This window comes from Xiphophorus maculatus, chromosome 6 (genome assembly GCF_002775205.1).
Source record: "Xiphophorus maculatus strain JP 163 A chromosome 6, X_maculatus-5.0-male, whole genome shotgun sequence".
Classification (NCBI taxonomy): Eukaryota; Metazoa; Chordata; class Actinopteri; order Cyprinodontiformes; family Poeciliidae; genus Xiphophorus; species Xiphophorus maculatus.
The window spans coordinates 6,374,239-6,397,318 of NC_036448.1; the positions used below are offsets into that span (position 1 = coordinate 6,374,239).

Below are 23,080 nucleotides of genomic sequence, written 5' to 3' on the forward strand. Positions count from 1 at the left end.
GTCACACTTCTAGGAATGCCCGACAAACGACACACACACACAAATGCAGCTCATTCCTCCACAAATACACGAATGTCGCACTTTTTCAGCCCGTGCATCGAAAACACACTCTCTGGCAGCGGCAGAAGGTGAGCAGACGCGGCTAGCAGGAGGAATTCATCAGCTTGACGAAGCATCGACTCTGGAGCATTTCCCCCATCTATCTCCTCCCTCAGATCTCCTCTCCATCAGGGGGGGGACGGTGAATTTTGTGTCTCGGTCCCTTCCTGTTAGCGCACGTGGCCTCTTACTGCTTGTCTGAACTATAAGACGACAACCCCGTCGGGGCAGGATGACAAGATAAAGAGTCACTTCGAGGCCCGGAGCGCACATATGGAGAGCATGTGCGTTTGAAAGGAAATCCCGCAAGGCAAGTGTAACAGTCCTCACTGAAAACCTCGACCACTTTTGTCCCAAAAGATGTTAGAACATTTTTTAACATTTAGCAAGAAGAGCCCCCCAATTAGAGGGCCTTGAACAGGATTTCGAAGTCCCTTTTTTATTTTTTTACCACTTTAATGCTGCAGTATGCAACTTCTATTACAAAACAAAAAAACAAAAACATATTTGTTTAAACTGTCACCATGTGGTGACAGCATGGTATGAGGCAGGTAATCTGTGAAACAAATTGAGCTCCTCTGCCTGCTCCCAGCTAACTAGAAACAACCAATCAGAACCCGGAGGCGGGTCTTAGCGCTGTCAATCACCATCGACCCCAACCCTACCTGTCCTTCTCCTTCTTTCTGCTACCGCTACAACTTTTCCCCGTCAGTAGACGCTGTTGTGAATGTTCAGGCTAGTTAGCATAGCCACCGATGACGGCGGATAAATGGTTTTCCTGAAATGGTAAGTTGTTTCTCTGTCATTAGCACATTTAGCAGCGCGTATCCAAGCCCCAGTGACAGCTAAGACCTTCCTCCTGGCTCTGATTGGTTGTTTTTTGGTGCATTTCTTTAGATGGCAATAGCAGCTCAGGGAGGATGCAGAGGAGATTGATGTTTTCACAGACTAACAAATATATAAAAGAAACATGTTCTTTATAAAAGTTACAGATTGCATCTGTAAAGGAACAAACATCTGTAATGTATTGCTATTTAGAGCATCACAACAAGGTGCACCATTTTCAACTGGAAGGAACTGCTTGATTGATTTTAAATGTAAAAAAAAGTGATTGACTTAGCCATCCAATCATTTGGTATGCCCACTTAATCCATGTAGGACAGGGGTGTCCCAACGTTTTGCCATTAGCAGTGGAGAGACATCAAATTTTGACAATCCACTGACGAGTATTTGTAGACTGCAACCGGAAACGCACTGCAATAATCCAGATGAGACTAAGCAAAAGCATGACTTAAGAATTCAATTTCAAGAGCAGAGAGGATGGGTCTAAGTTTGGCAATGTTTCACAAATGGTAGAAAAGGACACTTTTTTATCCAGATTGACTAAACGTGAGCTATTCTACAATAAAAAAAATTTAAAAAAAATTCATGGGGTATATGCTGAACAGTTTGTCTTGGTCTAAATGTTTTCTATGTATGGAGGACGCAAACAAGTCTGTCAATACTTTTTTGGTTTTTTTGGTATGTTTTTTAAAATATCCCATTATTCACATGTGTCAACAATGTTTGCATGAATAAAACCCTGAAAACAGACAGAAGTAGGATTGGCATACTAGTTAGTGCATGCAGAAACAAGCGGCGTAATCAAACGTGGCGAGTGTAAAAGTCTAAAACCGAAACAAAAATATTAATGACGCCTGAATTTATTTCCTCTTTTCCCCGTAAACATGTCAGCTTTGCGTTGTGTCTGTAAATTACCTCCAGGGTTAAGCAACTGTCTTTCATGTTTCTTCATCTTGACTGAAAACACAACGTGGAGGACGGTGTTTTTTTGTTGTTGTTTTTTTTTCTAAAACATGTGTTCTGCCTCTCAGTGACAGAGGAGCAAATGTAAACTCATGCTGCAATAATCCAGTCCTGCTCACTGCTGCCTTAGGAGAACCGTCATGGGAGGCAGCCATGTTTGTTTCAGGCCAAACCAGCACATTCTTCAATCTGCTGCTGCAGGAGGCTCGATTCATTCGGATCTATCAGTCTCGCTACGAGACCGATGAGGATATTGGTAAAGCAAGAGATGCAAGCGTTTGACATGGAAATGTTCAAACAATATTTTGGGAAATATTGATCCTGCTCCATCTAAGTGTTTCCGTTTAACAGATTGGTTTGTTATTCACTGACTTTAAAAGGTAAAAAAAAAAAAAAAAAAAAAGAAAAAAACTTCTGGAAAGATTTATTTTGGTCACACCTCATAAAGTCGGTGTTTTAACAAGGATTTATGAACATTTTCCTGTCTGCTGTTTGTATGTTGTGTAGAAATCCACACATTTCCCCAACTCCACTCTTCCAGTCAGACTCTAATATTCGCAGCTTCTTCTTTTTTGTTTGTTTGCACAATCAGCTTGAAGCTGAAAATACTTCTTTGTCACATGTACCCTATGAAAACTTTTATATCTCAAGAGATTTAAGATTCCCTCTATTGTGACTCAACGCCGCCTCATAGACACAGAGCAGAAGGAAGTGACGTTGCTCAAGTTCGCGCAAAAACATGTAGAAAAAAAAAAATGTTGGTACAGTTTGAAAAACAGGCATGCATGTGTGGCTGCACTGTTTATTGTTTAGGAGGGAGTGGTTTGATGTCAGGGCAGGAAAATATTCAAATTAACTCCAGAAATACAATTGTTTATTTGAGGTTGGGTTTTTTTTAAAGCTGCAGCGTCTAAGTTTTATTTAAAAATTTAGATATGTTTTTTAAATATTTGTCAAAATGATCATTATGTCGTGACAGTAGAGCGCGAGACAGACAATCGGTGAAAAATATCAAGCTCCAATCAGAGCCAGGAGGAGGGTCCTAGCGCTGTCAATCACCCTCATGTACACGTTGCTACAGCTTGCTCTGTGCTACGCCACAGCTTCTTCCCCACACCGGATCCTGATGTCGTGAATGCTAAGGCTAGTTAGCATGGCCACCGATGACGGCGGATAATCGTCTTGTCCTGTTGCCACAGGAGGGTTAGGGTAAGTTGTTTCTCCGACGTCAGCACAAGTATTAGACCACTTCCTGTCGGTCGCATTCTTTCAATAGCCGACCCGAGGCTTGTTTTTCTGGGCAAAGGGGTTTAGAGGTCACAACATATTTTCACTGATGTTCAGATGTTCATTGTTTCACACATCTAAGTTGTCATGACTTCCCCAGGAGAAGGCTCGGCTGTACAGTCATCGCCACGGTGATGGTTTCAGAGACAGACAGAGAGCGGCTGTTTACGTGGATAAGCTAAACACTTAAAAGTAAGCACTTGCAGCCCTCTAAGCCTCTAAAGATCTCCAAACCAGACTCTGGACAGACAGACTTATGAAGCAGAGCTCAGACGAGGCTTGTTTTGTACGATTTAAAATAAATCTTTTGCAAACAGCAACTTTTAAGCTGTTATTAAAGCCCACATTTCCATATTAAGAATGTTTTTATTGCTCTGGTAAAAGATTCTAACCTCAAGTGGTGTGTTTTTATTCATCGTAAGCAGGAAATCACCATAATCAACGAAAACAAAACATCAGTCTGCTTAACGGAGTGGAATACGTGAGTGAAATAAATCAACTTTTAATTTGAACTCTGCCTTCCGTTGTTTGTGCAGCACTTTGCTCAACATTGTGTTGTTTTTTTAAAAGGCTTTATGAATAAATAAATATTGTGCAACCTTTCAATAATGTACTAATTTACTGAGGCGCACTTGTAATATCTTGTGTAAACACTCAACACTCAAATGGATTTATTTTTAAAAAGAGCAAGTTCAAGTTGTTGCCACTAGGGGGCGTGAGGGTCTCATGTAAAATGCAAACTTCTCTGAGAGTTTTGGAGTTTTTTATTATTATAAAAAAAAAAAAAAAACACCTGATAGCATATTCATTCATTCTCATTAAGGTGTGAAAAATTATAGATGTTTTTTTTTATTTTTGCTAAATATAATATTTAGGGAGCGTGTTAACCTTATTAGTCTGCATTCATTTAAGCGCCACATTTGTTTGCAGAAGGCCTGCTCGCTGCTTTACATTGCAAATAAGGCCGTGTTTACATTGCCTCACACCGACAATGGTCTCTATGGGTTACCTTCGCTAACAACACAGGTAGCCAATCAGATCTCACAGGCTGGGGGAAGAGGTGTGACTGAGTGTGTGTGTTCAACTAGTTCTCTGGAATAAAAAAAAAAAAAAAAAAAAAAAAAAAGAGGAAGCAACAACTGACAACTCTGATCTTGACTGTGTGCGTCACTCCCTCCCTGGTTCCTGGGAATTCACAATAAGGGAAGCAGATCCCAGGTCTGCGAGCAGATGAGGACTCTTTCTCTCTCAGTTTGTCAGATGTAATGAGAACAATTTCCGCTCCTCTCCTCAGATCCTCCAGGCGACTGCGGCTGGGTCATATATACACACACACACACACACACACACACACACACCCCGAAACGAGCCCAGCACAGATAAGGTAAGCATGCCTCTTCTTCAGTTTACCAGCCCTTACGGCGATTTTCTGTTCTGTAAAAGAAGGGGGGAAAACAGAATAAAAAACGTGTGCTGGGGTCTGACATGTGCCGAAGAGAAAGTGAAAGTGCTTTCCAGGGAGCAAAAGGTTTCCAAGCGTGGCTGTTTGTGGTGTATCTTTTTAAAAGCTTTTTACCTGAGAATGCTAACAAAACAAAACAGGAAAAAACAAAAATCTTTTCTTTCAGACACAGCTCTGTCGTTCGCACGGATTGCTTGTTAAAAAAAAAAAAAGAAAGACAAAAAAATAGTGCTGCAAACACCTCCACTGTGCTCCAATTCCCCATCTCCAGCAAACACACACACACCATATTTCACTGTGCTCATTTAACAAGGCCTGGTTACCCAAAGCAACAAGAGGGGCTTATCATCTGCTCCCTCTCTTGCCATGCTGTTATCACACTGGCCTAGTTCACACACACACACACACACACACACACACACACACACACACACACACACACACACACACACACACACTCGTAGGCACACGCATACTCTGTCCTATTCTGTCAAAAACACTCGCGCTCTTTTCTATCTCACTTTCTGACTCGCTCTCGCTTACACACACACATGCTGGCACAAACTGGGGAATGAATGTTATGGGTAGTGGGGAGGGGGGCTTATCAGTGTCCTTGGGGGCCTGGCAGTCTCTTCACAGACTCGGATCCCAGCGCCGGGGCCACAGGGACCAACCTATGTGACCAGACTGCTGATGAACAAAGGGCTCTACAGTTGGAGTGTCCTCTATGGAGGCAGCAGGCTGCAGGCCTCGCTAACGATCAACATATAGGAGCTGGGGACAGGTCTCTGTTCACGGCAGGAAAAATGATACTGTTCTGCTGCCGGGTGGAAAAAAAAACAGTTCTGTCTGTTTCCTCTTATACAAAATGGTTGATTTTTACTCCCAAAACCGATTGTGCTTTGACTAGAACCGTTCTGTTTTCAGAAATGTTTCAGTTACAGAAGGAACAAAGCAATTAGCTATTAAGCTAACTGTTTAAAATGGTTAGAGACAACCAATCAAAGGTTTAATTTTACCAGAAGTATTCATACCTTTCGAACTTTTCTCATTTTGTCCCGTTTAAAGTTGCGGCGATTATGTAGAATCGACTTTTTTTTTTCAGCTTTACATCATGTTACGATGTTGTTTCCTCATCAAAGACATACCTGGAGTGTTGCTTTGATTCTGTTTGAGAAGTCCTTTTAATCTCCGGTGGCAACCATTCACGGGATGCCTTAACGTGTGTTCTCACTGAACGCTGCATTTTCCTTTCAGCTCCTTCAGACTAGCCAGCAGCATTTAGCAAACACCTGCGCTTCTTCTGAGCTCGTCAGACGAGCTACTTCTCAGTGCAGCACTGGTAAAAACGTTAAAGGCTTAATGGAGAAACGTTGCCGTGATGACGTGGTGCAGGTTGGAAAGAGCAGGAGCTTCTTAAAGAGACAGAGGCCCAATTTCGAGGTGTTAAACTGCGAAGTCAAATTTCTTTTAAATCTGGTTCGATATACCATTTTTATAACAAATGAAGTTAACATGAATGTGCTATAAAATGTCCCCATAAAGCATAATACTATTCCTTTGAAGCACAACTTTAATGTAAGTTCTTGATATTATTTGTAATAGAATGACACAAAAATCTGAAAAATTAGGCCCTTTTTGATTTAATATGGATAAATAAGATTCTGTGCAACTAATTGCCATGCAAAGTCACAAATAGTAAATGAGTAAATGAGTGTAAATCCAAAAGGCGTCAGAGCTTTGTTAGAGAATATTAACGAACAAACATCATCATGAAGGCCAAGCGACTCAGTAGACAGAACAGGTTATAAAATAATAGCTCAAGCTTTAAACACATAAACTTGCCCGTTTCCATCAGTGGAAAACAGAAATCTACCAAGCTACTTATGACTTAAACTGACAGGCTAGCTAGACTATAGTAAAATCATTTTAGGATTTACAAGGAAGTGGTGCACCTGGGCTGGAAACTGTTTTGGTGACCTGTTCACTAAAGTAAAGAATAGGGCTAATGTTAATACAAATTACAGTATATTAATAGGTAGCCCTTTGAATGTGAACTGATGATACGAACTGATAATTGTAGGTTCAATACATCTCTTGGCCAGTAGCTTCATGTTGTTCTCCCCAAATGTTATTACAACCTCTTAATTTTTAAATACTTGAATATTGTTTATCTTCATACAGAGGTCCCAAAATAGTATCACAACTTACCTGATATAGGCCCGTGACTCTTATGTAAAGTACAATGTTTGCAAAACACACATTTGTAAAATAAAAATAATAAAACAAATAAAAATCCTGCGGAACCCCCACACCCAAAAAAAACCAACTGATGCCCTGGGCTAGTGCCCTGGCCCCAGGTCAGAGGTTACACTTATGAAAGGTCAGAAGAGACCAAAACTGAACATACAGTCTGCCAAAACTAACTCTGCACATCATCCTCAGCATGCCATTCCCAAAGTGGCAGAAGATGGTGGCAGCATTATGCTGAGGGGAGGCTTCAATTTAGCAAGGCTATTAAGTCAGTGGTTCAGGGGAAGCGATCTTGGAGACTGAAATGGAAACTTCAAAATGTTCAATACCACATTTCTACTGTCTTTCAGTGTTACATTCTACCCTGTGTATGTCTATAGCATAAACCACTGTAGAACGTTCTAGTTTTTTGTAGCTGTGTAACTAAATTATATAGCTACTTAATTTTTTTTAAGCAATTCATTAATTGTTGTGGGACTGAGGCGGAAAAATAAGGTTTGAATCATAGATGTTTTTTCTGATTCAGACTCCAAACCACATGAACACACTTCACTGGCAAAGCCCTCAAAAGCCTCCGCTCATTTATTTCTGTTAAACCACAAGTCATTATGCATAAAAATATAATTCTGTAGAATAAAGATGTCATCTTCTTTCTTCATATAACTTATCAAAACTCCCAACAACAAGTTGTTTTCTTTCAGGTCTTGTGGTTAAACAGTAGATGATGTAATATCAAAGAGTGTCAGTGCTCTAAACTAAATTAGCGACAGTGACATTTGATGATGGCGCTAGCATGTCTCCACAAGTACCGCTTGATTTACAAAAGACCGGTTTTCGTCCATGTACAGCCCCTATTATCTGTTCAGTTTACGCTTTCTTTGTGTACCTTTCAAAACTGTACTCATTTAGCCTCAGGTGCTTCTCAAAAACCTCTCTGTTGTTCAGAAATAATGCTGTATTCACTCCACTAATCCATTTCTATGAGCATCCTGTTTTCAGTACCGATTCCACATTTCTACCTAAGACTTGACCTGCTCTTGTTGGAGTGAGCAGGTGTGCCACACAAAGTAGAGATACACAGGGCAGAGCGGTGGCTAGCGTAGTTGATTCTCAGCTAGCAGGGCCCTGCTAACTACACACTTCAAACTGCTCTTAAATGTAAGAAGCCATGGGCCAGAGTTACTGTGTCAAAACCACAAACACTTTCCATCACTCCAGCTTCAGAGTTTGAAGTCCTTTTAACAGAATGCTAAAGTTCAGTGTAAGCAGATTCACTGCCTGCTGGCCCTAGCTTACATGTTTCAGGTCACTGCTATTACATGTTTTGCTAGCTTGGAAGTCTAAAATGGCTGTTCAGGAAGTGATGACATGGAAACTAAAGTCACATCACCCATTAGTGATATTAATAAATTTTTAAAAGCACAGTTCGCATGTTCAGAGGCCAGAGTGTATTAACGAGCAGAATGCAGGTTAGCAATTTGAGCTAATAGCCTGCCATACTAACTAATGTTAGCTTGTAAGCATGTCAGGGTTACTCTGTAGAGAGTCGAATTTCAAAAAGCGATAATTTTGGGCATAATAAGCATGTTTATTCCAAAACATCTGCTAAACTCTGGCGTATATTTTAGTATTCAACTGCTGTGTGCATCATTTGTTGGCCATCTGATGAACGGTTGGAACTCTTTCACCTCTTTCTGTGACTGATTTATTTACTTGTTTCATTGAGTCAAATCAGAAAATGCGTTTTATAGGAGGTTTGTCATTTACATTTTTAAAACCTTTCAGAGAGATAACAGCTATAGATTTGTGTTTCTAACATAACAGACTTATTTTCTTGGTATACGTGAAAGTCTAAAGTCCCAGTCAAAAATAAATACAGCCATAACGTTATAACTGAATTGTTTTCTTTGTTATGCTTATTGCACTTCCTTCTTTTAGTGACATGACATTTCTCTTATGATTTCATTTTTAAAGACAGACAATATAAAGCCCATGCTGCACTTTCCACTCAATAAAATATATATTAAAAAGCCACTGCAATATATTTCTCACTTTCAATACTTGATTAACTCCCATATTGAGATTAACTAGTTTTATTTGCCTTAAACTGATTTACTGATTCATTTCAATAGTAACTTTTTTTTATTATTATTATCAGACCAGGTTTGAAAGCAGCAACAAAAACTGCAGTTTGTCAGTTTCCTAAATGGTTTGCGGCTGCTGGCTTGTGATACAAACTCTATTTCTGCATTCAACAAGTTTATTGTGATTGAACAGATAACAGACCATCCAGTTCCCTCTTATCTTTAAGAAAAGGAGCATTTCAAACCATACTTATTGAATACTTATTGTTAAAAAAAGATTGCAGCATCACATTATTAACAAAAATATTTTTTTTTTGTTGCAATTTTTAATTCCCAAAGCCTAAATTATCTGCTCAAATGTCCCCTTCTGGCTTTTCTTTTTTTCAGTGAAGATAACTTTTTAATTATATTAATTATACATATTGTCATAATTATATTCCTTAATTATGACTATATGATCATTTTAGCTTTCGTCGACTCCATTTTGGTTTTCGAAAATGTCTTAAAGTGGACAAACATTTCAACATGATGCTTCGATGACTTCCACCTGGGGCAGCTCGTTTGGTTATTGTGAAATGCAAATTTTATGTAGACATTGTACGTTCTCTATGCAAAAAATGAATAAATAAAAATGTCAGAAATGTAACGCTTTGTTTACAGTTTACCAAAAGGCTTAAAATTTACTATGAATTAAGTCTTACATCTAGAGTGAAACATGCAGACTTTGGAAGGAAGTTGTTTTGAAATTATGTTGAAAAACCCCCCACATGCAGCTCAACTAAACATTTCCATTTTGAGTAAAATTTAAATGATTTGATTTGATCTACAGGGGAGACTTATACAAAAACAAGTTACTAACTTAACACCTGCAGAAAAAGATGCAACTCCTGTTACAGTTTTGATTTAAAATGTTCTTTATTTAAAATCAAAATTCAGCCTCACAAAAATAACGTGCACGCCCCGAGTGCCATCACATACGGCATGTGGCAACCGAGCCAAGTTTGTTCCCTCTCTCTTTTTTTTTTTTTTTGCGTTTTAATCTAAATTTGCTGAGTTTACTGAATGGATGTAGCACAAAATGTGACAGTATGCAAAAACACTGCATGGATCTAAGCTAAATTTGGAGAGAAGAACCAGAGCGGACTGGAATGTAACTCGACTGCTTCAGAATCAAAGTCCAAAATTCATCAGAGTTGCTCGTCTCCACGCTGATTTTTCACAAAAAGTAGAAGTTCATGTCTTCACTTCAAATAGCTTTAAAAAGTTAGCATTTCAAGAAATGGAAAGTTAAACACAAACACCAAACTTTACTACCCAGCTGCGTTTTTATATCCAGTTTACGTCTGTGGGTGTGAGAAAAAAAAAAAAAGAAATTCCCCCACAAGATGATATCTCTAAATCTAACTAAAACAGTTTGCTCATTTTGGAGGCGTCTGTCTTTTCTAAAATAATGCTTTGCACCTCGTGTACCATCAGATAACAAATACACTCACATGCTGACCTGTCATTTCTCAGGTCATATTAATACCACCAAGGCTAAAAACAACTGGGAGCATCAGAAGCTGAGAGAGAAGAGGCCGCTGCTGGCAGAGGTATTGGCCCAGCGGTTTGGCCCAGAAACTCAGGAAGTGGTTCCATCTAACTGAGCTGTGCTTCCTGTGTGATAACTGACCCAAACACGCTGCGACTCTATCTCACACGTACACACCAAAGGAGAGTTTAAAAAAAAACAAAAAAAACATCCCTTCTCACGTTAGGAAAAAAAAAAGTACTTTTTCATCACAAGTGCGGATTAATTGGATTTAAAATGTAGGAGCAGTTTAAAAGGAACTGGAATTACATCCTTGGACGTAAATTGTTCACAGAGCGAGATCCAACACAGACAAAACCTAAATGTGGGTGGAAGAGTTTTAAAAGAAAAATAAAAGAGGGTTGAAGGTAGGAGCAGGTGTGGTAGCAATGTTTACACCTTAAATTTGACACTGGTGAGGGGGATGGGGGGGGGGGGGGTAAATGACGCCATGGCAACAGCATTTATTCCCCCTTTTTTCACATTCTGTCACATTGAAACCACAAGCCTCTGTGAATTTACTGGGATTTTATGTGATAAAACAACAGTTTTCATTTTATGTGTCACCAGTGACATTTTTTTAAAAAAAAGTCTGAAGAAAAGTGGCTTATAATCGTTTTAATAGCCTGACTGAGGCACATATGAAGGGTGAAACTTTCACCCATTTGTCTTTGCCAAACAGCTCAAGGTCAGTCTTCTTTTTTATTACTTGTTTTGGATATTTCAAATGGATATCAGTTCCAGTGTTAAACGCCGTTTAGAAATTAAAGTTTATTGATCTTTGAGACGGTCCACCTGGATTATTATTCCCCTACTGTTGAATCACTTGAACATGACCGCAAAACGACGGTATTATTGTTTATCGCAATAACCTCTACGACAATTGCAGCAAAATATATTGTGACAGGCCCAGTTCTAAAATATTATAATATAATTTATATAAATAAATTCTAAAAAAAAAATCTACAAAACTAAGTAGATAGCTTTCTGAATTATCTACAGAACTTCCATTAGAGAAAATTACCCCAAAAGCAACAAATTTACTTTTGTAATTTTGTTTCCCTATGAGATGAATTGAAAGAGAATGTAATTCCTCCTTAACCTGACCCCCAGTCAAGAATTACATTATACTGGTTGTGTAGGGAGAACTCGGTTTACTTTGTTTATTCCAGGCAAATAATTATTAAGTTGTTATTACTGTTGTCATTTTTTTAATGCAGTGAAAACGGTTTTAAAAAAACATTGGGTGAACAAAAAAAAAGGAGCTTTTGCACAATCTTCCCTCTGATCTGTCCACTGTGGCAGGTTGTTTCAGTGGATTTTTTGAAAGTCGGGTAAAGACAAAGGCACACCACACTTTTAAGATTTTATTTGTCAAAAAAATCTAGAATCTTCTATGCATATGCATAACTTTCCTTCCATTTCACAATGATACACTACTTGGGGTTGGTCTACCATAGAACCCCCCCCAATAAAATACATTGAGATGTGATTCCAACCTGACAAGACAGGAATAAGGTTGAAGGGACTGAACAAGAGATATTTTCGGAAGCACATGGAGAATAATTTCCCTCAGAGAACATCGAGTTCTGGTTGGTGGACTCAGGAATTTTACAGCGGCGGTTGTGTGCTGGGCAGAAGGCGGAAAAAGGGAGGGAAAAAGAAAACAAGAAACGAGAAGTGAGTAGCGGAGAGGAGCCGGGCCCCGTCGGTGCTGTTAAAATCTCCTCCTTCACGGCCATGTTGTGGGGAATGCGTGACCCTGAGGCCACGAACGTTGTGCAAAGACGTGATCTTGCAAGTTCAAACCCAGCTGCCTCCCCTCGACCCATAACACCCACCCACCCCACAGATACTGACGCACACACACGCCCCTACACCCACACACACACACACACACACTGCAGCGCGAAAGCTTCCTTCCTGTTGCTGGTTTAGCCCAGTTTAGAAGCGTGATAAGAGCGAAAGAATTAAGATATGTAAAACAGAGAGACTTGAGCTCAGATACCGATGTTGTCGTCTTTTTCCACTCGAGGCAAAGTATGCCATTTTTTTAATCTAAGACTTGGATCAAAATTTGAGAATATCTTGAAGAAATTAGGTTTGATCCCTCGGCGGCTTTCTGCAGGTGTAGCTGTGCCTCTAACGGCTCCCCTCACTCACATTTTGTTCCCTGGTGCCTCTCTGTTGTTCTTCAGCAGGTTCAGTCAGACCACAGGACAGTTCACCGCCCCCCGCCCACCACCCCTCCACTTCCTCATCAAGAATCGAAGCAGAGCAACATGAGTTTCCTGTGACGCCGCTTTGTCTCTGGTCAATTAGTGTAGCCGTTCGCATCACTCCTCCACAAGACGGGCTCCCGAGCGCATCTGCAGCTCAGCGAAGAGTTTCTCCGCAGGAAAGATCCAACAACACCTTTCTGCTGGTTCGGATCCTCCCCGCCGGAGGGGCCTGTGATGTTGTTTTCATGACGTTGGAGTTGCTTCGGGACACGCAGCCATGCTTCAGCAGCCGGAGCTCATCTTTGACTTTGCCAGCGACCACTTCAGCTCATCACAGGTGAGATCTAGTTTGGTTTTTTTTTAGTTTTAAAAAAAAAAAATTATTATTAAAGCCAGTATTTGATTTAAAACAACCATCCGGTTTCAGATGGGGATGTTTTCAGAGTACCCTGCAGTGGTGGTGGAGGAGGTCCCCCATCAACACCTGCTGACATACACAGGTCTGATGGGTGAACACTCACAGACAGAGGATCACCATGAGCTGCTTAAAGGTCAGCCCCCCCACACACACACACACACACACACTCACCCCGTCTGCCACTCGGCCGGTAGTCACAAAGTTGTCGAAAAATGTCATTTATGTCAGTAGTTTTTTTTTTAGGACGTGGCACTCACCCACAGACTGACAGAGTTCAAGTGTCTATTGCTGTTAACTGTGACTTACTGTGCTGCAAATTCAGTTTCCTGAAATGTAATGTGGAACAATACATATAGAGCTGAAACGATTAATCAAATTAATCAAATGTGAGTAATCGGTTGCATCGGGATTAACTGGCTACATCGTGATTAACCGGTTTACTGAAATCATCGTCAACTCGTGCAGTAATCGATTATTCGTTAACCGGAGACTAAAAAAAGAGCCAGTTTTCTGAATCAAGCTTGACATATTCAGAGCAATAATTAATTAATGTACACAAATTATCTACACTTTGCATTTCAGATAAAAGCACCTGCGCTTGTCAAAATGCTCTAGCCCGAAATTCTCAAGTGGCACAGCTTTAGCTTTCAGCTGGTTCAGATTTACTAAAGGAATGCCGTTTTATTGCACGTTAGGCAATAACATTTTTATTTCTTATTTCAAATAAGAAGTTGTATTGTTTGTTTATTTACATCTTTCAATGTATTTTTAATGTTGCGTGAAAAATCCATAGAATATGCTTTTTAAAAAATCCGATTAATTGTGAGAATAATCGATAGATTAATAAATTACTAAAATAATTGTTAGTTGCAGCCATGCTTTACATAAGTTCAATAGAAAAGGATTTTGATTCTGAAATGCCAGCCTACTAAACAGTACTGAACATTAGTTGCGCCTCCTTTTGCATGAACTTGTACTGCATCCAAGCAGCCTGATAATATTTGCCAGGCTGTAGGTCTCCCTCTTGATTATGCAACTTTTTATACTACACGTTTTCCTTCCACTCAACTTTGTAACCGTTACGCTCGGATACAGTGAACAGCCAACTTCTTTAGCAATGGCCTTGTTTTGTTGAACCTTGCTGTAGAGGCTGCCAGTGACTGCTGGGCAAAAGAGAATACAGGTGATCCAACTTAAAGAAAAATAATTTATTACAAGTAATAAAATTAAGTTTATCCAAGTAAATATATTAAGTTGATTAAGTTCTCATGTTAAGCAGCTCCACCAAGCAGACGTGAATGAATGAAGTTTAACAAACTTAATTCGATTACATGTCACAAGCTAACTCCTTTTTTTTAAATTGGAGCTTCATTCTCTTTTGACAGTGTCTCAAGCGAGCACTCTTCCCCCTTACTGTGAAGAACACAACACTTACTTTTCACAAATTCTTTTTAGAATTGATCATATCTAATGTTAATTTTTTGTCTGTGTAACTGAATTGTGGGTTTTTTACGGAAGAAGATTAGGGCCACCGAAAAGAAAAAGAAAAAAGAGAATTCTGAGATTAAAGTTAGAATTCTGACTTTAAAGTCAGTAATGGTCCAGATCAATCCCAAGGTCAGTTTTGGATTTCCGTCAGTGATGTCATCGTTCCTTATATTTACAAGTTTGACCTGTCGCCTCTTTAAATAATCCAGAGCTATTTGTACAGTTACAAAGTGCAAAGTCACTTTAAACTCAGAATTCTTTTTTTTTTTTTTTTTTTCTTTCGGTGGCCCTAATCCTCTTCCGTAGTTTTTGGTTCGCCGTAAACCATAGCGCTTAATTTAAAAAAAACAAAACAAAAAAAAACAGCGCCTTATCTGTGCGCATGCGCACTGGGGTTCACAGCACATGGACCACCCTCCTCAAAAAAAAAAGAAAAAGAAAAAAAAAAGTTCAGGAAGTGAAACAAAACATTCCTAGCGTGCTCCTGTTGGTGAAGGAGTCCCAACAGGATGCTGAGGACGCGGTGAAGGCAGGCTGCGGCTCTCCTCGTGCTGTCGTCGGAATGAAACAGTAAGGCATGTCGCCGGGTTTCGTGTTTATCTGCGGGAGCGACAGTTATTAAAAGCGGCTCTCGGCTGTATTAGCCCGCGGTAACAGCTGGTTTAGAGAAGGACTCAAGAGACAGCCGAGGAGAGTTCCCTTTAAAGTTTCTACAACATGGAGGTCAGAACCGCGAACCTAGTGGGTGTTTTTTTGTTTTGTTTGTTTTTACCTGCGCGGTGGGTTTAGTGGAGCTCTGTCCCTAGCAGAAGACAGGTAGCTGCTAGCTAGCAGATGTTCTGTTGAGCTGCTTCACAGCCTCATCACCTCATGAATAAATGCGCGCAAAACAATAGACCCCGTTTTTGTTGGGGGCTACCTTCATCGTCGTGACCATACGGTACCGTACATTATGTTTCTTAAACGTGGTTGCGTGTGGTGAGTAAAAAGTAGCGAGCTGTAGCAGGATGTTTCTTGTTAAAAGAACAGCATGTAGAGAGTTTAACTCAGTCTGTTACTTATTAACAGGTTGTACTGTAAATGAATCTCATAACTTTGTGCGCAAATATTATTCGCTGGTTTAAGGAAAACGCCAGTACATACTTTAATAAAATTACAATAGCGTGTGTTATGGTCAGAAACAATATTAAAGATTAAAAAAAAGAATAAACCTGTAATGTTGTAGTATTGAGTTTTTATTAGTAATAGTATTTTGTCTCCAAGGGAAAAAAACTTTCCTGCTATTTTTAGATAGTTTTTGGTCAATGCTTTTCCAGACACCTATCATAGACCCTTTAGTATTAGTTGCTTGTTACTTTGTAATTTGTTATTAATTTAAGGCCATTGCAACAATTTATTTGTAATTTTGTTTTAAATGACACACAGTAGGGCAGAACACTTTTTAGACAACATTTAGGTTTTTTGTTTTTTGGGGTTTTTTTTCATTTTTTTCTCCGAAGAGTTTTTGCGGCGCTAGTGGCTCGTATTTTTTGTACAGTAGGCAGACAGGAAGGAGGGTGAGGAGAGGGGGGAAGACATGCGGCAAAGGTCGTCGGGATCGGGAGTCGAACCCGCAACGTCCGCGTCGAGGACTAAGGCCTCCAAACATGGGGCGTGCTAATCCCCTGCGCCACCACAGCACGCCCCAACATTTAGGTTTTTACCTGGCCTGCGTTTCTCCCATTTTTTCAGAATATCAAAAAATGTTGTCTCATGTCAAACATGCTTTATTAATCCCAAAGGGAAATTAAATGTAATATTGCTATTCTTTAAATAGCTGTTGTAGATGACAGCTTAGGGCAAGAAGGATCTCCTGTTGCAGTCAGTATTACACCAAGCCTGAAGAAGCCTCTCACAGAAGACACTTTGTTGAAGTCTCATCAAGACGATGCTAAGGTTGTCCATGGTTCCATAATTTTCTGTCTTTGGGACGTAACTCGTCTGCTGTAGTCGTCACGACACAGGTCTTAAACTCCATTCATAAATTTGAGGTGGTGAAACCTGAAGAAACCCTGACGTAGCTGATCCACTCGATTGGTCCGGCACGGAGCAACTTTTTTTTTTTTTTTATCATTGGCTATTCATAATTTCTGTCTATTGTAGGTTTATATCAACTCTTTCTCATACATCGATCGAGCAAAACCTATTTGGCGATATTATATATTGCTGTCTTTTTATCGCCCAGCTCTGTGGCGTCTATGGAGATCTACCTTAGATGAAGTTCTTTTCTGAGTTTGCGGGGGAGTCGGCATCACAGGAAGTGAGGGAATGTTTTGGTGACCTCTCCGTCTGAATCCCAGCCTCCCGTATCTCAACGTGTTTTTCGCCCTCGCTCCTCTTTTGATCTGCAGTGGAGCCATGTGAGAGCGGCGAGGAGGAGACCATGGAGACGCTTGTTGCTGCTGACTCGCTCCTTGACATGGACTGCGTTGACACACTCTCGCTGGAACAGCACTACTGTAAGCCCACACACACGCGCACACACATTTTCTGACACACAAGTGGTTTGTGCTGGGAGACGTTATTTTTAGATACGATGTTCTCTTTCATTAAATCTGTTTATGTGCCCCCTCCCCGCCCCCGCAGCCCAGGCTTTCCTCCCGGCACTGAGCGATGTCATCACCGCTCCCGTTACCCAGGTAACCGTGTCCGCCGAGGGCGTTGTGGGAGCTGTTGACCAGTCGCAGTGGCACTCGTTGCACAAAGAGAGGCCTGCGGCGCAGCTGCAGTCTAGAAAGAGGAGTGAGTTGTTATCTTTCTGAGCGGAGGGGTGAGGTCACCTGGGAACATGTGGATTCAAAAGATTTGATTTGTTTTTGTGTGAGCAGGTAAGAAACCTCGACATCGGAGGGCAGAGTCTCCTACACCGGATATCAAAGTAAAGAAGGACAAATATAACAAAGGTATTGGAAAACATAATTAGTTTTCATATATCACCTGGTGCTAGATCTGGACTTCAAAATAAAACCATTAGTGATTCAAAGGGGCATTATTATGTGTTTTACAGGCATGTTGTGCTATAAAAGGGCACTATCAAGTAACTTTTCTACCTTCAGTTGTTTTAAAAGTGCTATATTGATCAAAAATGACGTAAAAGAAATTTTACTTCTTGATTTAACGCCTTGAAATTGAGCCTCTGTCTCTTTAAAAACTCCTGCTCTTTCTGAAACTCCACCTACAGGAAGTCGTCACAACGCTCTGGATGGAGCGAAGAAAGAGCCACAAAAGATTTGAGACTTTTAGAATATAGTTTACCAATAGTTTACCCAATATAGAGCTGTGATGGAATATTTTAGGTCAGAGTGCGTTACATGCGTTACAGAGGCTCAGTCAAAGTCTACCCCAGTGGTGTCAAAACGTTTTACCACGAGACCCAAAGTCATTGAGTTGGAAGTAGTTGGGGCCAAAAAAATTGTAGATATATTTTTAGGACATTTTAAAAATATCCTCAAAAACTATTACTTTTATTAAAATTAACCAAATAGTGTGGTTTTTGTAAAAAAAAAAACCTGATCTGTAAATCATTATAGATTGAAAACATCAAAAAGGTCTTGTGAATGTAACAGGCCCGCGGTTTTGACATTACTTGGGTCGATTTTCTTATTTGGAAGTAAAATTTTTCTTTTGAGAAAAACTAAGTCAGTGTTTGTGGTTCTTGTAGCTCCAAAATTAAGAAAACTTCAATAATTCAATAATTAGCAATCTGCATTTTGCATCTTTATGTGTTTTTTTTATTTTTATTTTTAAAGGAGACGTTACTTATCTGTAAAAAGTGTTGCCCTAAAAGAAAAAATGTCCATCTGGACCAACAACCATCATTGCAGGTCAGCCGTAAGTGGCCCCCGCGCCGCAATTTCATCTGTAGCAAGACTTTCAAGCTGCTGTTTTTCTTCCAGTCTGACTGAAGTTTTCACTGCACAGAGCTTTTTAAATTCAGATTTGCTAATTTCAAAACATAGCATGTTCTGGATCATCAAAGGTCTGGGCTTAGTGATTAAATGCACGAACCACTGCAGGTACGCACATTTCATCTGTTTCTTTTTGATATTTCAGTACAAACACAATTAGACATGCAACACACACTGCGGGAAATGAAAAAACAAAAAAGAATCAACCAGTCACCATCTTTGCAAAAGCAATAAACCCATGTTTTTGATTCGAAGCGCATACCTTTGGGCTCACATCATTCACTTTCAACAATGAAACAACCAGCAGTTGAGTGGCCACAAATCATACTTCATGTACTTAAGTGGCAACAGAGCCGAAGAGCATCAAAGTGTGTGTCTGGAATATGAGTAGAGAATAAACAGCGGGAGAATATTCTATTTACTCTGCAGAGAAGATCATTCATTTTACTCCTTTGCTCTTTCTGCAGTAGCAGTGACATAAGTTGCTATCAGCTGGTTAATTAGGCAGGCCGTCTGACATGTTGCCATGCCGACTGTCGTTTCAAAACGCTCTCGCCTTATTAGGAGTGATGGTTGGTGCGCCGTCAGTTTCCACATCATGACTCTGCTTTTTGCAACCTAAAATGTTTCCAAACAGTCAGAATGAGTCATTTTTATAAGTGATAGAAATATGGAGGAGCCTCGGGTGTAATTTGCTTCTGACACATGAACAAGCAGTACTTATCAAAGATTGCATAAAGGACAGCTGATGCGTCAGCTTGTCTTAAAGGTGATTCTTTGTTAAAGAATTATTTACAAAAAATGTGCAAACAAGCAGCCATTTTTTTTTATTGTTAAAGGACTTCTGGTTGTTGCTCCACAGTTCAAACACGCAAATTGAGATTTGTCTTCTTCAGACCCTCATATAAACAATCTCAAAAGCCTGTAGCAAAATAAAAAGGTTCTAGAAAGAGTTTTACAGTGCAGCTCTATATTTAACCCTATTCCCTTTCATTTTGGTTCTGATCTCCATGTAGACCAGGTGGCTCTTATGAAATGTGACAGATCATGACTCCTTATCAAACCAAGTCACTTCCTGCCTGGTGGATTTTTTTTTTTTACTTGAGTCATTTAACCACATTTTCTTACACAAGTCTGTCATCAAAGGAGGTCTGAAAATTCCCACTGGCAGGTATGCAGTGTCTTCCAAAATCATTCAGACCCCATTTTGCAGTTTTCCTTTTCAGTTGTTGTTCAGAGAAAACCAGTTCTTGTAGATTAGCAGATTATTAGCTATTTTTATTTTAAAGCTGCAGAATGTAACTTTTCTAAACAATATGTTTCATACGTGTTTGTTTAAACTGTCAGTATGCCGCGACAGTATAACGTAAGATAGATGGTCTGTGAAAAAATTCAAACTCCTCTGCCTCCACCCTGTGGTCCTACTGCAATCTGCTCAGTCAAAAACAACCAATTAGAGTCAGGAGGAGGGTCTTAGTGCTGTCAATCATGCTTATGTCATTGTTGTTTAATGTGCTAATTGTGGAGAAACAACTTACTGTTTCCCACAGACTTATGTTTTAGAGAATATAAAAATAAAAAAATTTAATAAAAAATCAATTTGAGCCAAATACATGTTTCCTTACTACTTCTATTAAGTCTTTACCAAAGTTATTCTCCTCAGGTTATTTTTCTTTGTCTCTTCCTTTATTGTTCTGTTTTGTGTGTGTGTGTACTTTCTGCTTTAGGAGGGAACACCCTCTACCTGTGGCAGTTTCTGATGGAGCTGCTGCAGGACAGACAAGTCTGTCCTCGCTACATCAAATGGACCGATCCGCAGGCGGGCATCTTCAAGCTGGTCAACTCCAAAGCCGTGGCCAGGCTGTGGGGCAAACACAAGAACAAACCAGACATGAACTATGAGACCATGGGAAGAGCACTCAGGTACAGCTTCTTTAGGAGGGTTTCGGTGGAGTTTTTCACCTCGGTCCTGTTTTAATGGTGCAGCTTCACTTCAAAAATTTAAGCAACAGCGCATCACACAGTTGTGCGTACTTGTGAAGTGGAAAAATACCACTTTTTAATTCTTTTTTTAAAAAAATTTCCATCTTTCTGAGACCTCTCTAGCGCCCTCTTGTGCCCCCCCCCCCCACACACACACACACACACACTTTGAAAAACAGTGGTCCAAAATATAAAATCCCACTAAAACAAATTTTAGCTTTGTGACAAAATTTGCAGTAAGAACGTTCCGGGTTCAAATCCCGACCTGGGGTCGTTCTGCATGGAGTTTGCATGTTCTGCTTGTGCATGATTGAGTTCTCTCTGGGTAAATCAGGTTTAAGATCCAACTTCCTCTTCAAACTTGAACTGAGACCTGATTGGATGTTTATTCCCCTGTGTTTGTGAAGGTACTACTACCAGCGGGGCATCCTGAACAAGGTGGAGGGCCAGCGCCTCGTTTACCAGTTCACCTCTCTTCCCGTGAACATGGTGTACATCACGGACGGAGATTGCGGCAAAGAGGAAGAGGACGACGACCACGACAAAAGTGGAAACGACGAGGGGCTGAGCGACGGTACCATCTCCAGCGACCAGTCTGCGGAGGACGAAGAAGTGGACGAGGCGGAGGAAGAAGAGGACGAGGAGGACTTTCAGCCGCCGCAGAAAAAGACCTCGTTGGTCTCCCCGCGAGCCGCGGCAGGTCAGCGGCCCAGACCTACCGCCAAGCAGCCGGCTCAGCGCGACACCGTCCTGCGGCCCGCCGGCGCCAGCCTGATCCAGGAGCAGCACCTGCCCATCGTGTCCGCCGAGATGCTGAGGACGCTGCAGAACCTGCAGAAGGTCCGATCGCTGCAGCCGGCCGGGCAAGCGTCCGTCTTCAAGACGGCCCAGCTGCTCGGGAGCCTGTGCGAGAGGCAGGCTGCGTCCGAGACGGCAACGGATGCCGGAAAAGGGGCTCCCCAGAAGTCGCACGCAGAACGCCGGAACGCCCCGTATTTGGTGCCTCCCACGACCTCCAACCAATAAACGCATCCAGCCTCCGCTTCATACCAAACACGTTCACTCCGCTGACTCAGGAACTCTTCCACAGCTGTACTTTGCTGCATCGACGTCTGAACGCCAGGTAAAGCCGTCGATCATTTAAGTGAGGCACCAATTAGACGTTTCTCGGCGTCTTTGTTCGGACGACAATTACGGCAAACCAAAACCAACTTGATCGTCCCTTAGAAGACGTTACACCCTGTTGTATTTTCTACCAACAAGCTACTCAAGAAACCAAAGACAGAGATGCACTGGAACCCACCGCCTCTCTGCACCTTCTGCAGATCCTTTTTGCTTGCACTTCCACTTCAGGCTTTCCTGGAGTCATTTATCATGCCATCACTTCTTCGTCAACTTTTTTATTTTTAATTTAATGTACAATCACAAGCTGAATCATTCCTTTGCCTTCAAAGCGTCTTGTTTGCACTATGATCTTCACTCTGCTGTACTTTTCTTCTCCAAGTGCCTAAAGGTCTCGATCCTGGCCCTGCTTTCTGTCTGTCTTTTGCTGATAATCATGAGAATTGTGAGGGAAAAACATTCCATTTTATTATTATTATTATTATTATTATTATTATTAAGAGTACTGTTGTTTGTTTTTGGATATGTTTGTATTGTGATATGTTAAAACAAGGGATGGCTTTTTGCTGCTGTTAAATGTTTGGCCTTTCTTTTCTTGACAATCACAAGTGAAGTGCTTCTTATAAATTTCCATTGTAACTGTAATGTCTTTCTGTTTGGACACTGTGCATATATAAGCCTCGGATGTTATATACTGTAAGTTTGAATGTGCTCCTGCTCTGTTGCCATATCCCTCCCCCTGTACCTCCAATCCCCCCTCAGGTTCATTTATTTTTCTACTCTACAGAGACCATGTACTCCATGTAAGGAGCGTAATGGCCGACTGTTAATAATGAAGTAATTAGTCAAGCGTTTCCTCCTGCCCTGGCCTTAATGGAGCCTCGCAACGTTCACCTCGCTCCTGAGGAGTGAGGTTGCCGTTTTGTCTGGCTAAACTTAGTTAGGAGATGCTTACGCAGTGACTTTGCCTGTAGGGAGCCGCTATGCAAAACTGCTTCTCACTTTATTAAGCCATTTGTCTCAGATTCCCCCTCAGCTGTGCTGCCCGGGTGTCTCCTGACGCTGTTTATTCAGCGTAGGGCGAGCTTTGGCCGGATGAGGGAGGATTTCTGTTGCCTTATTTCTTTTACGCGCTTTCCTTTTTGTCCAGAGATGGTAAATGGAATAAAGGAATATATGTGTGAAATTTGTCCTCGTCTTATTATTTTTTTCATGTTCTATAAAACAAAATGTGAGAATCTGCGGTTTGTTTTAGAGGTTTACATCCACAGAGTTCAGGATTGCCAAGCGATGATTATTCTTTTAGAACAACTAGTTGGTTCCCAAGTTCTAATCAAAC

At 40.7% G+C, this 23,080-nt stretch overlaps 1 protein-coding gene across 5 annotated transcripts; it reads left to right on the forward strand.

Moving 5' to 3' along the window:
* The first annotated feature begins 4,320 nt into the window (after positions 1-4,320).
* Positions 4,321-22,927, forward strand: LOC102226609 (ETS-related transcription factor Elf-1-like). Of its 5 annotated transcripts, XM_023335691.1 has the most exons (9): positions 4,321-4,410; positions 4,487-4,576; positions 12,760-13,120; positions 13,211-13,334; positions 17,080-17,187; positions 17,315-17,470; positions 17,557-17,631; positions 20,364-20,559; positions 21,027-22,927. In XM_023335691.1, the coding sequence occupies exons 3-9, from the start codon at positions 13,061-13,063 to the stop codon at positions 21,643-21,645; spliced, it is 1,338 nt and encodes a 445-aa protein (XP_023191459.1). In that variant the 5' UTR covers positions 4,321-4,410; positions 4,487-4,576; positions 12,760-13,060; the 3' UTR covers positions 21,646-22,927. The 5 variants fall into 5 exon arrangements, with proteins under 5 accessions (XP_023191459.1, XP_014330250.1, XP_023191460.1 ...); XM_014474764.2 differs by having other exon boundaries at positions 4,379-4,576; positions 12,763-13,120; XM_023335692.1 differs by lacking the exons at positions 4,321-4,410; positions 4,487-4,576 and adding an exon at positions 11,040-12,601.
* The last annotated feature ends 153 nt before the right edge of the window (positions 22,928-23,080 follow it).